At 40.4% G+C, this 18,526-nt stretch overlaps 1 protein-coding gene across 3 annotated transcripts in view; it reads right to left on the bottom strand.

The window, feature by feature from the left end:
• Positions 1–1,098: 1,098 nt before the first annotated feature.
• Positions 1,099–18,526, bottom strand: part of ADARB2 (adenosine deaminase RNA specific B2 (inactive)) — a 287,416-nt gene continuing 269,988 nt past the window's right edge. For all 3 annotated transcript variants that reach the window (XM_015853321.3, XM_015853322.3, XM_032442988.2), the window contains 3 exons: positions 10,089–10,270; positions 6,931–7,109; positions 1,099–4,343 (listed from right to left, as the gene is read on the bottom strand). In XM_015853321.3, the coding sequence (XP_015708807.2) occupies positions 4,167–4,343; positions 6,931–7,109; positions 10,089–10,270 (538 nt within the window). In that variant the 3' untranslated portion in view covers positions 1,099–4,166. The remainder of the gene's footprint in view (positions 4,344–6,930; positions 7,110–10,088; positions 10,271–18,526) is intronic.

Here is an 18,526-nt window from a genome sequence, read left to right as displayed (position 1 = left end):
GAAGATAGATGATGGGATTTGCTTCAACTATATACTATATAATATATAAAGGATATAATTTATTATGTGAAAAACGTTGAGATCTATAAATGCTGAGAATCTGATGCTTTTATTATTCAAGTCACAAGTCCAGTGTGGATGAATCAGCTCACCGTAAGTTTTGCACGAAGAAAACCTCACCCTGTAAATGTTTTATTCTTCCTCTCTCCTACCTTTCCCATAGAAACATAGACTCAGGCTAAGGACAGGCAACTGCTGCAGTGTCTAACCTTGAAAAAAATGATATGCGTAGCCACTGATGATATTCTGCTGTGCCAGGAAAGAGACCCATGGAATGGCCCATGCAGATCCAGCATCAAATTCTTCAACAAGAGCAAACAAATTTCTGTGGGGTCCAGTGAGCTGAGGGGGCTCACTGGAAGCTGTTAAACTCAATTTAATCCTGGAAACAAATCTTCACAAGGAAGGGTAAGAAAGTCTCTTTCTAGAAAATTTTAACTGTTAATACTTTTACAGTTGGCATTTCTGAAAGGCTGGTAACACTGGAGATCTCTGTAAGGAATGGCTGGAGGAAATAATCTCAGCACCTAAGCAATAAATGTGTTAAACTTTTGCATAGATGATATCATTTGGGCTCAGTGTGATTCTTGTCTGCTGTAACTAAATACTTAAGGCGGAGGAACTTAACTCAGGAGGGATCCAGGGCCACTCCACTGATGAAATGGTCTGCAAAGATGCACTGACCTCAGGCCTTTTGTATATCACTTCAGTTTTCTGAAGCAGCTATAGACAGCAAGTCACGTGACGTGTGAGTTTGTAAAGACGTATTTAATTTTCATTGAGAAAGAGTTTCTAGAGTAACCTGGAAATAAGTTGGTGGCAGACTGATCTCAGTCATCTTTGACTGTCCCTAGAAGGCTTCTTCCCTCCCAGCAACCATCAATGCAAGTGTATGTTTCTTATGACAGATCTAATCCAAACAGAACAAGAACGTGTTGACTAGAGATCTACTATGTGTGTAAAATATTAGTGTATCTTGGAGCATTTGCAAACTGATTCCTAAGGCACTGTGAAAAAATGGTCATCAAACAGTGAAAGAACAATTTTACTTGGCATTTTATTCACTTAACAGAAACATTCACTTATCAGGTATCACTGAAGTGCAATTTACAGAATTTAGCAGCAAATTCACATATGTAAATTCAGATTTATTTTCTCTTGTCCTTTCTTGTTTCTTTTTTCTTTTTTATTTTTTTTTACAAATGTTACAAATGTACATCCATTAGTACAGTATTGCCATTCACTCATGCGTGTTATGTACAGAATCTTCGCTAAAAGATTACTACTGAGCAAGTTTTCCTTTGCTTCAGGAAATGCTGCATGTAGGTCATGCGTGCTTCTGGGAGCTGGTCCCATCACACTCTATCACTGCACATAATGAGAAGAAGTAGACATTTAAGGTCACATTCAACCCTTGTGCAAGTGGAGGGGCAACTTCGTTGCCTTCAGAGGGACAAGCTGATGCCCACTTGCAGTGGGAGCTCCATTTGATCCCCACTGCAACCCAATCCAGGATTTCATTTATGTATTTCTTGCAACAAAGGATAATTAAATCTTGCCAAGCTTTTCCTTTCATTCTTAAAAATAACCATGTGCAGCCTTTTGTTGTCACCTTGGCTGCAACACCAGCCTGTGGAGCTTTATGCACTTGTTGAGCAGCCGCTGTGCTGGGGCTGAAGGAGGGCAGCGAAGGGCTGGGAAATGTAAGGAGAAGCCTTAAGGTCTCTCGCATGCCAGGTGAAGACTAACTTGAAGAGGAAAAGCAAAAGATATTGCTTCCCCATGTCCTGTGGGTCTCTGCCTAAAAGCCTCATCCTCCAGTTTGGTTCTCCTATGGCTTCCCTCCCTCATTGGGAACAGCCCCTGCAACCATCACCACCAGCATTACCCACAGCATCTGCTGTACTTCTGGCCATGGTCATGACCCCGAGCCCTCCTGCTGCTCCCCTGTCGCCCAGACGCTGCAGGGGCTCTGCAGTAGGGATGGCTGTGCTGGAGGCAAGGACCACGTGAAGGGAGTGAGAAGCTCCAGCAGGTGCCAGAAATATTCAGAATGCTAACCAGAATGGCTGAGAAAGTAGTTAAAATATTGACAAAGTGGGTACCACAAAATGCTTCCATTACTTAAAACGTCTTGGGTATTTTTTTTTTAACTACTTCTACTCTAAGGATTTTTTTTAATTATTATTATTTAAATATTTTTGGTAGTTAATATGGAATGTATTATTTTGTTGAAAAGGTTCCTGGAAGGGGGGAGCTTTATTTTATCTAATTTAAAAATTCTAGTTTATCACAATTGTTTTTATACAAGACACTATAGATACATCTTGCAGTTTATAATCTAAAAATAAAATTTCATCAAAATACTGTAGCTATTCTATTGTGGGCATCAATAAACAATGTATTTACTGAATATGGCTCTCCAAACATGATAAACCCTATACAAAGAACATCTATCTTTATTGATAGGAACAGTTTCTTATGTAAAGGAAATTACATGGAAAAATATGAGCCTTGTGTTGTTTGAAAAGTAACTCAACCTGACAGTTCTGAGAAAATACCAAGACAATTATCACAAATCAGTAGCAGCATGTTATATACAGGTTTAAAGAGAATCACAAGAATAAAAAGAAAACAGTAGTTACATACCCGCAAATCCTGTCATTGAAAAAAAAATAAAATAATAAAAACACAAAAGAAATATGCAGGGCATTTGAAGGTTGATTCTGCAGTGGGACTATCAAAGCTTGGTTCTCCCATGACAGCGTCTTTTGCATTCTGATGAATTTTGGGATGATTCAAAAATGAGATAACATCAGATCTAGTTACAATTCTACAGGAAAGGTTATTTGCCTCCTAACTGAAAAACAATAATGTTTGTCATTTATACAGAGTTAGAATCTGGAAACTCTTACATGGAGAGGGACCTTACCCAAGTTTGTAGATCTACTGCACTTATGTCAATTTGGACGGTGTGCAGAGGTGAAACTCGCTGTAAAAGTGACAGCATCTGGCTTATCTGGGACCTGTCCAGAACACTCTGTTCCTGCCAGCTTCTTCAGATGTGAAGCATATGTTATTATCCCCATTTTGCGGATGGAGAAACTGAGGCAGGAAAGAGCCAAGTACCAAACATACTGCCTAGTTTGGGATGTCTGTTGTGGATACCCAACACAACTGGGAACATCCTGAGCTCACACTGACTTAATTTAGAGTGGTGGATTCTCAAGTGCTGTGAGATCTGAGGCCCAGGTTGCTGGCTCCAGCCTGAATGATTTGCAGCCATTCCCTGATCTCTGGATCTGGGATCATCCTCGCAGTGATCCTACAGCTCAGCACCATGGAGAGCCCCAGCCCCAGTGGGTGAGGGACACCCAGTCGGTTTATAATGGGACAAGTGTGGTGTGAATGGGCTCAGATAATTCAGATTTGCAGTGTGTGAAACTCATGGCCAGGATCAGAGGAATGGTGGGAAGTAGAATGTCCACGGCATCAGAGGAGTGCAGTGTAAACAACAAGAGAAAGCTGACGCCCAGCGTTGTGCTCAGAGTCAGCAGTGGGAAGTGGAGCTTAAAAATTCTGCATATCTTCAAGGCCCAAATTCTTTGTCACAGATTTAGGCAGTGAACAGGATGATTTTGCATAGAGGTTCAACACCTTTATTTGTGGATGACTATGGATGCCCAGGGCCCTGCTTAGTGCCTGGGGTGCTTTCATCTCTGCTTACTGTTTTCCATTATTCAGTGATGACTCTTGCACTGACTCTGTGAGGGAAAACAAATTCTGTTTGGGATCTGCCAGGTGGCCTGCTAACATCTCAGATTGTGAATACCAACAGCAATAAACTATGACAAGCAAAATCTTTGTGGGACTGACATTCTAATTTGGACAGGTGCATTCTTGGGAAAGGATCATGAAAAAGCAGTTTTCTAAGGTCAACTTCAGTGCATCAGACATATTTATATTTATGTTTTTCCAATACAGAATTAAAATAAAATATTTCTGTGGAGGTTGCTATTAAATACCAAATCGCTTCCATTCTCAGTCCTGCCCAGCCTCCTCACAAGCTGATTCGATCTGGTCGCATAGCAAAGGTGTTGAGTGATTTACCCAGTCAGTAGAAACTGATCTTGCTCTGGGGGTTTCTTCACCCAGGTGCCCAGCCCGGCTTTCTGAAATGCCTTAAACAGCTGCTGCTTGACAGCCTGGTATGTCTGAGCCACAAGCTTCGCCTCACTGTACATCGATGGCATGTCTCCATGGCTTGGTGTTCGCGTGCTCAGCTGCAGAGCAAGAAGCAGGGAAGGGGAAAAATAAAATAATAATAAAAATCAGACATCGAGCCAAGAGAAACAGGAGGTTCAGTAGCCATATAATCTTCCTGTCTACATGTCATCAGCAACAAACAAACTATCAATGTTCTTTGTGTGTTTACCTTTGGATTAACAACAACAACAAAAATGGAAGCATTGAATGCCTGCGACACTGTTCCAAACCATTGCAAAGAGTAGGAAGGTAAACAGCTCTGCCTTGGTGCTGGCACTGGCAGCAGCAAACATTTGTCTACCTTTTGGTTTTGTGCATTTGTCTACCTTTTGGTTGAGATGATTTTTAGAAAAGAAAGGGAAAAACCCAGTCTGAGAATTTTTAAATAACGTGCCCAGGTTGGCTGAACAGCTTTAGGAGACCACAGGAGGAAAGGCTCCTTGTGTACTCTCCCTTTTCCTTCTTGTATCTGTTATTGTCAGAAATGCTGTGAGAACTGCCCATAATGGGACAGAAATTAGTGTCTGCATCCATGCCGCTGGAGGAGTGAGCACTGCTGCCAGCCAACCAGTCAGATAGATAGATAGACAGACAGTGCCTGCACACACGCACACCTGGAGCACACAGAGACTGCAGTACCCTGAGTTGTGCAGAAGAACCAAACAGCTTTCTCTGACGTGCCAAAGCCTCGGCAGTACCAAAACAGCAGTGAGACTTTGACATGATGTGAAAGAACCCAAAGTCTGGAAAAAGCCCTAGAGCAAGCAGGCAGGTGAAAGTCCAATGCTTACAAGCCAGTGAAATAGCACCCTGTAGGAAAACACACCATTAAAAGCACAGCCTTGGTGAGTAAACAACACTGTTTTTCTTCTCTGTAAAATGGGGAAATTCTGAAAGAGAGACTCCAGGAAAGAGCAATCATGCAGCTTGGAATGAGCTGATCTGGTTTGCTTGGTGCCATGTGGATACACTCCATGGGCCTGCTCAGCTTCGAGGTGTTTGGCAAAGCCAGTGCAGGAGGTAGTGTTCCAGCCCGAGGGTTACATGGGCCTTCCTGAATGGGTTTGCTGGTGGAAGGGGCTGCAATCTTCCCTGCCATCTCTCTGCCTTGTTCATTAATTTCTCCATATGAATAAGGTTTGGGCACTTAATAAAATGATTTATTTCTTGTCCCCTTTTTATAGACTGAAGGACAATTCTTGACAAGCCTTCATATAGCAAAATAGTATTGTATCAGGGAAAGAAGGTGAGCTGAAGAAACACTGCATGTTTTCCCTGCTGCTCATAATAGAAGGAGTCAGTCTTGCTGACTCAGGTGCTCCTCTTCCCCAGCACCTTCTTGAAAGTTTAGGTAGGAAGACAAACACTGACTCCAAAACAAGAATAATGATAGAAACAAAGGAAATGTCTGAGACAAGCATTCAGAAGACATTGAAGCCTTGCCCTTTGCTAGATGGCCAAATGCTATTCATGTAAAATCACAGCATTGATTTGAATTGCTGTTATAATACCTTTTTCTTTGACTTGGTTTTGGACTTTGACTGCAGAAAGCATTCTTTATATATTAGGCCCATTTCTGTTTCAAAATGCTGTTATATCTGTGTCTCCTCAACTTTGTGTTTCCCAACCTTTGGCAAGCAAAAGGCTCCAAGGTACTCACTCAGCCCTCAAAACTGGCTCACTACTTCCAACTCCCTTTGGTTCTCCTTTACTTCCCATACCATTTTTTTTTCTTTTATTCCCCATATTCCAGATGAACTTTTTTCTATTCATTTCCTTCAGCTCTAGGCTCCACCCTGTAGTTTAAGCCATCCATCTGTCCCTGTCCCTGTCTCCATCCATGGGAAGTGAAGTGCAGTGGCAAATTGACTTCCATGCTATTGTGGGAGATCATAGCCAACTTCTCTAGAGGAAGTCCAGCTGTCAAGGAGTGGTTGTCATTTTAACTAAGTATAGCCTGTACTGCTTGTACTGCTACTGAGTAATGAAATCAGAGAGACTTCAGCATCTGGTGAAGTCACCTTTTGAGGAGTAGCTAGGTATTATCAATATTAAATAACACATCTAGGGGAGTGGGTGAGGGAAAAGGAATGACCAATCCATAGTACCTGCTTTAATCAGCTAACTAGAGTGAGACTGGGAGCAGCTGAATTTGGCAGTTTAAATTGCTGTGTAGGCAATGAAATATAGATGTTTCCAAGGCTGTGACAAATGCTGTTCTCAGGCCTCTGAGACTTGGTAGTTTGAGGACTCCCCTTGTAGACAAAGAGATACTTGGAGCAAAATGTGAAATTTTTTTTGTTGTGCTTGACTGGCATTCAACATTGCTTGCTTGAGCTTGAACCTAGAGCCACGGACAACCAGAACACACGCTCCTTCCAAATGTGCCTGCGATTTTGCTGTTGGCTTTCTGTGTGACCTCAGCTACCATAGGATCTTGGCTTTTAGTAACCTCTGGCCCAACCCAGGTCCCATCAGGAGGAATGCTGGACAACGGTTGTGGATGTACCTTCATCATGAGATTCCCAAGACAGGGTTGACTACCGGGTAAAGATCAGCCCACCTGCTGCTGGCAGCAGTATCCCATCAGTGTGCCAGGCCTACCTTGCCATGAAGCTTTGCCCACCGGGCAAAGAGCATGTGCTTGCAGAGCCGTGAGGGGCTTCCACAGTTCCTCTTTCCTGTTGTGGCATTGATAACCTCCAGATCGGTGTTCCCCACAATCCAGTTCACGCTAAAGCTGGGAGACTTTCCAGGCTGCCGAGCATCAGCATGACTAACCCCTGGCAGGAGAGAAGGACACCAATATTATCTAGAGCTTGAAACCCTCAGAGGCTGATAATTTGTGGTGGTTCACTGAGGCTCATGAGATGTCTTTGGGTAAATACACTGACTTTTGCTGTTGTCACTGCTGATTAAGTGCTACTAGTCTGAGCACCTCAAAGAGTTAATTTAGCAATTCCTGTGGATCTTTTTAACTTGACAGGAAAAAAAAATCATTAATCTGAGGAAAACTATTAAAATCATAGAATGGTTTAGGTTAGAAGAGACTGTATAGATAATCAGTTTGCTCTCTCTTCTTCCAACGTGGTCCTTTCTGTCTTATGAACGGGCTGCAAGAGTGTGGCAGGACTGAGCCCACACAATGAGAGAAAGGTGACCAATAAAGGGAAAAATTGCTTGGCACAGCCACTTTGTGTTGTGAAACTGCAGAGACCCTCTCAATCACTGGGACTGAACTCACTACCATGTAGAAGAGACTTACAGCTAAGCCATAACCTCTCCCAGAATTTGTAAACACGTTCATGTTGTATTAATACCTTGTTTGATTTTTTTCCCCCTGAGATAACAGATCTGTCTGCATCTAAAATTCCATTTCACCTAGGCAACAGGATATAAACTGAAAGCCTGAAAATCAGATAGCTCCCGGCACTATTGAAATGCCCCTGTACAGAACAAGATCAGAATCTGCTGCTTGACACCGCATACAGTCTTTGTAAAGATAGCACCCAACAGGACTGGGTGCCAAAAAAATGTGATAGCAAACACACTGCCTTGTGAATCTGCCACAGGTCACTAAATCAGTCAAAATGCCATGAAAACAGAAAAGAAAAGGCAACACCAGGGACACAGCAGGCTGTTCTACTCATTAGCTAGGAAGTGCGGGATGTACACCCCATCCTATGCCCACCCCAAAGCTCTCTCTGCTCATAGTGGACATCTGTGAGAGTAGGGGGTCTTGTCTCAGTGCCTAGGAAATCCTCTGTGCTGGTTCAGCTTTCTGTCTTTCTCTTCCCAGCTATCCTATATCAGCTCACGTATTTAGGTAAGTAGAGGATATTTTCACATCATTGTCTGAGAAAAGGCTTCAAAGCAAAAACTGTGAGACTCATGACAGCCAGAAATAGGATGGCAAGCCTGGATATATTCTGTGTTGGTTATGATCCTTTCTGTAATATTTTTTCATGTTTTTCTGACAAGTAATTGTTCTGAATTTGTTTGAAAGGTAATTCCCAAATAATCTAGATAATTTTTTCTCCTTTATGCAAAAAATATCTTCCTTAAAACCAAGACAACAAAGAATACAATAGAAGACTGTAGGAAATTGAAGGAATAGGAAAGTCTTTGTACAAACAATATGAACTTGAGCATTATGGAATATGAACTGAAATCTGTTCTTATTCTCCTCTCCCTCATTGCAAAGCCTCACGCCTCTTCACAATACACTTTAGAATGGCCTGAATCTTAAGAGAAAGGGAAATAAAAATGAAACAGGGCTTTTCTTTCTTCTAAAAAATGCACCCAAGAGTAATTCCAGCAAATAAAAGGATTTCCATCCATCTGGGACTGCAATGAGTGGAAAACCTCACTGATTATTTTTCTCTGGGACCAACGAGTTATTTCAGGATATCTCATCACACACTCTGACTGTCCTCTCCATCGAAATGCTTGCAGTGTTATGATGAAGTGTCTCAATTATTAGTGTCCTTATAATTGAAGGACTTCTGCAATTTAAAATCCCTGTCTGGTCTGATTCCTATGAAGAAAGTAGGAGGCAGAATTAAAAACTGAGATAAGCCATTCAAACAAGGTAAATTTTTTTGACCTATTCATTTCATAACATGTGCATGCACAATACACTTACCAGATGCATTAAACAGATCCTGGGAATTTTCCCAGTGGCTAATCTATCACTTCTGCCTCAGTCAAACTAATTTTGTCACAGAGACACATCAGAAGAAACAAACAAACACCAAAGCTAAGAAAGTTAAAGGACATAACAGCACAGAACCTAGGAACCTAGAAGACTGTGAAAGGCAATGTTATACTCCAGTAACACAGCCCAACATCCCATCTTTGTATTTCTGACACCATATTTATTTCTTAGTGAATCCTCTTGAAAAGCAAGTATCAGTGCCAAAGAGCAAAATAATGGTGTGATCCTGTGCAGAGCTGGTGGCCCTTGGCACTCACATGCTTCATGAGGTTCTGAAGGTATTTGAGATTTTGAGGAATTTGTGCAATGCAGCTGGTCAGTTGTTGTCTGGAGGCTATGGAAGCTAGGATGGAGATGGGAAGGACTAGAAATGAAAAAAAATGGTGACCAGGGTTAGAGAGAGGGGCTGGGGAGAAGAAAGGTGGCAGTGGTAGAACCTGGAAAGATAGCTGGAAACCACAGAATGGCTCACACAACCAGACGCATCCTCAGCAGGCAGCCCCAATGCCTCCTGGAGGACTGATGAGTAGGCAGGACCACCTGCAGGAGCCAACAGCCCTTCTTGGATGGCCATCTGCTGAGTATGATTGCTAGTTTGTATGGGAGCAGGAGCTTCACATAAAAGGCAGTGGTGGAAATGCTGCATTTATGGTCCAAAGTATGAAGAGCAGTTCTCTTGACAATGCACATTTGCACTGTCATTGGGTGGGGGAGGGTGGGATGAGAGATGCAAACCTAAAATGTACTAAAAACTTTATTCCTGATTTTTAGAGATCTTTCACTTAGAAATAACTTTTTTTTTCCCCCACTTAGTATAATAGCAGTTTTTCTACTCAACTTACATACACTACCGAACTCTGTTCTTATTAAAGAAAAACTGAATTTAAATGCATGTTTCTTTATTCTACAAGTTAATACTCAGAAGGAAAAAAAGAAATCATGGGCTAATGATTTACTTACAAACATGTAAAGTTTCCTGTTGGTGACCTATACAATTAGTGATGGGGGAGGGGCTTGTTTGTTGTGCGGGCAGGTGTTTGCTTACCACTGAGAAGAAGCTGATTGCGCCGATACGAAGCTGGCAGCTGACCAATATCTTCTATTCTATGGCTCATTACCCGGGAAAGGTGACCAGTGTGACAGAGGCTTCCCACAATGATGCTGTGTAAATACATGGGTTCGATGAAAGAGCTGAGGAGAGCACCTTGGAGCCCAAGGATGTTCCATCTGGAAAAGAAATTCAAGAGGAAGAAAATAATACATGGGTGGAGGAATTTTCCTGGGAAAATCTGCAAGGTCAATGTGTGGGGTGGAGGTATAAGGGGTGAAACCTTCCTGTTATTGTTCTATGAGTCACAACGCACTGCACTGGTAGATTATGATACACCTTTAGGACCAGTTCACCCAAAGCAATGGTCTTATATTACTATGCTGCCCCTGACTCAAGGGACTTATTTCCATTTTCTTTTATTGCAAACACCAGCTTCCTATGGAAACCTATTTTTTATACATGCATATTAGTTTGACTGAAGATCTTTTGGCATGTCTTTAGCAGAATTTAATTTTTTTCTGCATCCATATTTTTTGCACTTACAAGGGTAGAACTAAAATGAGTGCCTCTGTTATTATATTCATCTTTATCCATTATCTTGTATCACTACTTTCCCCTGCTGTACAACCAAGATGCTATGTGACTTAGGTCAAAGATCTTGTGAATAATGTTTGAAAACCTCAGAGACTGACATTTTCTTGCAGAAATGGTCAGACATATATGAAGAAATCTATAAGAATGAAATTCTGTTCCTGAAGACAAAGCAAGAGTTACAAGTTAAGGCAATGTATTTTTAACCAACAGTTTATCCTTCTCTAAAGTGTTCCTATTTATGATCTTATCTTACCTTGTTACTGTCTCAAAATGTGCAACAAAGTGATGGTGGAAACCTTGGGGCCTTCAGTTTGTTAATGACTGAGTTCCTTGTCACTGCTGGTTGGTTAGTTTCCCGAACTGTTCATCATTTTAATATCCTATGCTCTTTACATCATACTAGGCACAAGTAGGCATGAGTGCTCTCTTACCCTTGGATAATATTTCATATGTAAGTTGAATGCCATCAATCTGTCTGAATAGTTTTGACTTCAGGAGTTCGAAAGGAAAACTCTTTGGAAAATGCAGTTTTGCAAATCACATTTTGGCTCATTAAAAACCAAAATACTGGCAACATTTGGAAATCCATAGCTGACTGAAGAAAAAGATAAGAGGTGCCTGCTATTTAGGGCAACATTCAGTAGCTGCCATGCTAAATAATGTGTTTAAAGCACAATCTCCATCAGCAGCAAGCATTATGTAGCTAATTTCTTACATCATTGTTCTTTTCATTAATTAACATTTCTCAACTGTTAGTGCAATTATTGCAGTACCTCCATGCTGTATGTCTCTTTTCGTGATTAATAAGAAGTCATTATATTTCCCTTTCCTGAAGCAGTCAATTAACACGGAATACTTTCCATTAATTACTGAATGTTTAAAACCAGCATGCTGTACCTGGAGAGCAATCTGCTCTAAGAACCTGTGACACCAATTGCTTTAAAAAGTTCTCTTTAAATTTTATTCCAAAAACACAAGCAATTTAGCTGGCTATATTAATTTGCCTCCGAAGCAGGGCTGTGAATGAGAAACATCTTTTAATCTCATGCAAGAAAAGGCAGCCATCTGGCTGCTGAGGATTTCAGAGTCAGACTCTCCCTGTCTCCCTCTGTAAATGCAGGTCATTAAAGTAATGTGTTCATCTACATAAAACTCAAATGGAATATAAAAGGTAATATTTATATACAAACAATTTAGTCCCACAATTTAAACAGTCATTGGTTTTATGAAACATTTACTTTAGTCGATCAGATTTGCATAACTTCAATTGGGAAAAAAAAAGTGTGGTCATTCCTTCAAATAACATCACTTTTAAAGGAAGGAACTAGCTGCCTCTTTGAATAAATATCTTATCATGATGCAAAATTAATAATGCAGGCTCAAGAAATAGAGCCGAACTTGATAACAGCACTATGCTTCAGATCAGCTTTGGAGGACAGTAAAGAAATTAGACAGTGATATCTTTGTCCAGATGGAAATTTGAGATCCTGGTTCATTTGACATTTCCTTAAAAATATCCCTTGTAGATTTGATTGAAGGAGAGAAAAAAAAGTACAGCTAAACAGGAGACCAACGTATGCTCAACACTAATGGAACTTTAACTATATGCACATCACAAGAAACAATGTGAGCTTTATTTACTAGGATAGGGGATTATGTTCAGATCATAAATTACAAGGTAATAGTGATTATTTCATTGAAATGAATTGCAAGAAACCTGCCTTTTCTTTAGGTATATTTCTCTGCCTAATTCTGAACATGTTCATCCTTGCATACAAAGGGATTCAAAAGTCGATGGAAATACAGTATTGGAAATTGCAGCATAACCATGATCAGCTCAGCCCCTGTGTGTTAAAAGCATTTCATAAACAATTCTCATAATGCTTTATATACGCTTGGGAATCAAGATGGAAAGGCAGTATGATCTGCTGAAGTCTGCTGCATTATTTGGCAGCAGAGCTAGAGTCCACAGTTCCTCAATTAAACCTGTCTCGAAGGAAGATCCAGTCAAGTTTGAGGGAAGAGGAAAATCATATGTCAGCAATGGTGAGTATAAATAGCCCCAGGATTGACTGGATGGAGGGGTCACACCAAAGAAACGAGGGAACACATGGGGCACAAATACAGATAAGCCTGATAAGAAACAGGTGTTGTAAAAAGAGGTTGACGCAGAGCTAGATAGCACCTTATGGTATAAAGGGCAGAGAAATCAGAAGAGGTGCTGAAGGTTCAGAGGGGAAAGCATCTTGGGAGCCTTACTGGCTCTCTCTGAGTAACACCAAGCCTGTTTCCCATGTTGGCAGTGGGGAGACAGGATGAGAGGGATGGCGCTACCACCAGTACATGGGATGAGTGACATGCTACTGGTTGCTTCCTGGTTTGATACAGCCTTTTGTCAGCATCCATTCAGGGAACAGGGATGGAAAAACAAAGAAGCTTTGCTTGCAAATATGGCCCAGTGTCAGTGTTTAGTTGTGTTTTTTGTTTGTTTGTTTGTTTTGTTTGTTTTGTTTTGTTTTGTTTTTTTCCATTCTGTAAAGCAATCCTGAGCATGTGCATGAGTCTTACCAAGTCCAACCAAGCTTTAGGGAAAGAGCTGTTCCACTCTGAGCTGCCAAGCAAAACAAGACCCTTGCACTGCTGTTCCCTTCCCTCAGAGCACAGTAAAAGCATGTTGTTGATGGTGGAAGCTTTCACTTAATCAGTTTGTTTATGTTCTGTGGATAAAGAGATCTACTTTAAAAGGCTGCCAGTTCAGCATTTTGCATAGTGAATAGATTTGACTGAGAAACACCTAGAGGAAGGTCTTTGGAGTCTTTTGTCCCGTGTATTGTTCATCCCTTGACCAACAGACATGGATACTACACTGAATTATAACAAATAAATGTATCCCTTGGTAGGCAGAACACCTACAGGATTATTTGTAGGTAGATGATAGGGAAAGAGCAGCAGTCAGACTATCCATAAGACTGATCACTTCTGAAGAAGTGATTTCTCTGTAGCCTGATTTGGGTGCATGAAAATAGCTGTGTTCCCATCTGTAACAAAGTGCTCACTTCAAATGCAGCTTTTCAAAGTAAAATTATTATTCAGAGCATCACAGTGTTATATTTTAAGTCCTTGATATATGAAGGTAATTTTTCTCCCTGTGAAGAAATATGCTGGATCATTCTGAATTTTCATAATTGTCAAGGATTTTAAGGATTGTTTTCAAGTCTGTGCAGCTTTCTAATAACTCATATGTTGTGCTCTTCTTAATAATGCTTCCAATACAGAGAAAATCAACTCTCTGCTCCTTTAGTCACAAATGGTTTTAAAAACCTCCCAAATCTTCAGCAGACAGGATAAACAAAACTAAATGTCTTCCCCTTTTCACTTACATATGGAAGATTTTGGTACTTTAAATGGAGGGAAAGCACACTTTTCCTTTTGTTCAAACACCGGATATTACTGCACTGTTTACAAAGACAAAATCCCGTGTCCAGATTCCAATATAGATAATCCTTAAGTCAATATGTTTTTCCCTGTTTGTCAATCACGGAAATGCCAGGGATGAGTGTGAGGCATCCCAGAGCAGGCCGACTTTCTTCAATGAGATGCTGTGCTCTCATGGCCCCACCGGGCACATCGAAACTCCATCTGGCATCCACCCTCCTTGCTGCTCAGCACCACTAGGAAAGTATGCAGGGAAAGGCATCCCATGTCATCCCCATTATTTTCAGCATTACCCATATGATCATACAAATTAACATCATAATAACATCTCAAATCCCTTTGAGGCTGAGATGTAGGGAAATCGACATTGATGCTTCAACAAAACATCTCAGGGAGAAGTGTATCCCTACCATTGAAGCTCTCTGAGACTGAAATGTCTCCTTGGGACCTTTGGAGACCCCAGCTGATGAATTTCAAAGCTTTTTTTTTCCTTTGGGCTTTTTATAAAATACACACTTTTTTTTAGTCATTATTAAGAGCTTTAAGTCTTATCCACTTGGCACATGGTTAACCTCCTGTGCTACAGTTTCTATTACCAGTATTTCTAGCTATGCTTCATACAATATAAATTGTTATTCGTGGTGGCCTGCACTCAGCAGAACACCTGTGGTGTTCCTATTTATGTGACCATTTAGCTATTATTGGTTAGGAAACTGGAACTAGCGCATTAGTTTTTGATCTGTATTTTAACAGTAGGTGGTTTATGTATGTTTTCTGGAATATACCTTGTGGTGAAAGATTGAAATTGAAATCTCAGTCACATAGAAAGGGGTTAAGAGGGAGAATTACTTATCATGTGCACAAATCACCTCTAATTGAAGATCTTGCTGTGCTAATTGATTTTCATTTACATTAATATGCAGCCTTTGAAGTAGCTTTTCTTAAGAGTTACCTTGTCAGGTCTTCTGTTAACAATGGCTCTGGTCAACAGGCTAATGCTAAAATAGATCTAAGAATGCCAATTTCTGACACTGACTTTTAGTCTTGCAGTTTTACACACACTTAAATGTAGCTCAGTGCAACTAAATCATTTTGTAAAGTGCTTCTTCAGATTTCCACTGGTAAAACCTGAAATAGTACAAGACCACATCATCTTGCAGTACTCTGAAGATGTTCTCAGGAAAGATTGTGGACCCACATCATCCATAAACTTTCACCATGGACAAGAATAGGCTGTCAGGGCTGTAATGCCAAATTTGGAGGTTCTTTGTAATTGCTTATGACATTTTATAGGTGAGGTATAATTAATATGTTCTAGGTCCTATTTAACCTCCAGACTTAATGCTACTGTTCTGTGAAACACAAGGAAGCTGATGGCCATTAACCTGGCGGCAAGAAAACACACAGTCTTTTAAAGGTGACCTTTTGAGAAGCTGTACCAAGAAAACAATTTTAAGGCCAAAGCTTACAAGGTACACATTGAATTCTGGCTTTTATTTGCTGAATAAAGACAGTGTTTGTGAGGACTGTTTCCCTCAAAGCCTGTGTAAACACATTTCTCATGCCTGCACCCTGTAAGGGCAGCTGCAGATTGGCAGCTGGCAGATGTCAGCTTCTGGAGGAGACTAAGTGCTGTGTCTCACTCATTTACAGGTATGTCTGTACACTGTAGGTTGCATGCACAGAAAGCTGGCATTTCCAAAGCAAATATAGCAGCTAAGGTGTCCAGTGAGTATGAATATGCTCTGCCCTGGCAGTAGCTTAGGAGCTCAAGTTCCCTTGTGGAGGTTGACCAAGGAAGTGGTTCCCAGGGAAGTGCTGTGTACCACAGAACTCAAAGGGACACCCAGATAAGAATTAATTTTTGTTTTAAGTAAATCTTAACATTGAATACTTGGACTTAGATCCTCAGAATAGCTTTCATACATTTGTCTGGCTGTGGTGTATGACCTCAGAATGCTGGTTTATGCTATGTGTCTGTTGTGTTATGGTGGCCTCCTTCATGTGCTCCCAGTGCCAGTCACAGACAACAGACAAACCTTTCCATGCAGCTATCTGGGAGGAAAACACAGTTATTATGGATTGATATAAAAATTATTAATACAACTACTGATTGCTATCAAGAAAATGTTAAAGTACATACAAAGTGGTTCCCCAAACAATTGTTCTTTTTCAGAATTATTTTGTTCATGACATTGCTACTTTTTCACAGTGTGCATTAAAGAGGGAAATGAAAGTCAGGATCCTCAGTGTTATTGTAACTACTGAATTTTGGATATAAGGAGCATGGTTGAATCTTAAAATGTGAAGCAAGAAGGCTGCACTGTGAGATTCACAGAACTTCAGTGTAAAAGCCAACACTCTCTCAGAGTGGGTTATCTGGGGATTCACAGAGTCCTAACTTTAAATTTGCACATATAAATGCATAAGTTTTTAAAGCCAGAAGGAGCCACCAAGATCTAGTCTGACCTCTTCTATAATACAGTCACAGAATTTCACCTCGTAATTCCCTGCCTGAGCCAAATAACATGAGTATTCATGCCAGAAGTGTTTGTGCTTTAATTCAGTAAGGGAATGGGTATGATACTAGGCTGTTTATCCTGCAATCTCAACACAGCCACTGAACTCAAATAATGCATACCAAGCAACAAATCCTCTCAAATTTGTGTTGATAGTAACAAAAATTGCTAAATTCCTTTGAATAACAAATAAATCTGATTAAATTGCTCTCTGCTTGTGGCTATCCTATGAGCAGGAAAGAACATAAATTGTTAGATACATGATTTATAGAATATTACTCACTTTTCTGGCTAACTCTATTCTTGAGTCTTTGATATTCTGATAGCAATGTCCTTTGCAAATAATGCAAAATGATGTATATTTTAACAGCTACTGGTTAGATTCTCATGGGGAAACATTCTCTAATAGCCCACTGCTCCTGAGGGGCTTTTATAAGCAATAAAATCCAAAGTATACAAGTCAGGTTTTTTGTCAAATCTTGGTTATACAAACATGAATTTCAGCCTTAGAGACTTAGAGATATTTTTCTTTCTTTCTTTTTTTTTCTTTTCTTTCCTTTTTGTGAGATAAGTCCAGATGATATGAAACCAAATTCCTGCATCCTGCAGACATTTGAAGAGTCAGCTGTCTGTGTTTTAGGTTAAATATTTGGAATCTGAAGAATGACACAGAAACCACCTTCTGGTCTCTCAAGGTGGGTAGAGAAAGGGAGAAAGAAGCCTTCCCGCAGCAATTGCCTCATTTGCTGTTCTCCTGTCTGTACTTTCTATGGCTAGAGAGAAAGAATGTACAAAATGGCCGTATACGTGGTGAAACAGAGGTTTAGCAACAAAACCTTTGACTTCTTATGAGTGAAAAGGAAAAGAAGGGCAAAGATTGATCAGAGATTGTATTTTATATGGTAAATTTAAATTTGGGATAAAGTTTATTGGAAATGCTAAATCCAAAATTGTGTCACCACTCTCTCCTAAGCCCTGCCTAAAATTTCTAGCTGCTCATTTCACTGCAGTCCTCATCTGTGGCCTGCCCTTAGGGGACTGCTTATTTTCTCCCATACAAGAGATTTTTTTTGGTGCATGCTTCCCGTGTTGATGCTTTGTTTCTACTAGTGCAGTGATTCCTGGACCAGAACTGGTGAACCCAGCTGGCAGCGTAATACAAAAATGTGCAGTCTGTGGCCTGGTGGAAACAGTCACAGAACCTAATCTCACAATGTGACCACAGGAGAAAAAGAAAGGGAAATGTGTGAGCTTGAAATGTAGCTGTGGTTGGGAGCATCTCTAGAAAGATTTGTTCACTTGCTCAAGGTCTCAAAAAGATTTTCAACTGTCAACTCTCTGTTCTCTAATTACTGAATGAATATTTCTCCTCAAAATCCTCACTTGGATCCCCCTATTTGGTTTCCACCATTTATAGATAATGGAGCTCCTTGCACCATGCCCATAAATAATCTCTCCTATGATCATTTCCTAGCTCCATCCTTCCCCTTTGCTAAGAATGACTATACCCCCTTCCTTGAATTTCTGAATCTATTTGCTTTTGTGATTACTTCAGAAGTTTTTCTATCTACTTTCACTGTATCAGAGCTCTAAACCTGATAAACAAGCAACCAAGGAGCCAGCATGCTTGGAAGTGGTGAGTTTTGCAACACAAGCCTACTACAATTACTACAGATGTTGCTTTTCCTTCTTCTTTTAACTTGGGCATTTAACTGTCCCTTGTGAGAGTAAATATGCGCTGCTCAAGGCAGAGATTAACAGTTGTTGGTTTTTTTCTTTGTTTTGTACAAGAAAATCCTATGCCCAGTTGAATTATAGCGCAAAATACACACTGCAGTAATTCACGCAACACTGCAATAATGACAGCAATGGTGAGATATTTTA

Source organism: Coturnix japonica, chromosome 2, assembly GCF_054131305.1.
Source record: "Coturnix japonica strain WE chromosome 2, WE-NBRP24, whole genome shotgun sequence".
Taxonomy (NCBI): domain Eukaryota; kingdom Metazoa; phylum Chordata; class Aves; order Galliformes; family Phasianidae; genus Coturnix; species Coturnix japonica.
The sequence above is the reverse complement of the archived record's forward strand: the minus strand, read 5'-3'. Positions and strand labels throughout refer to the sequence as shown.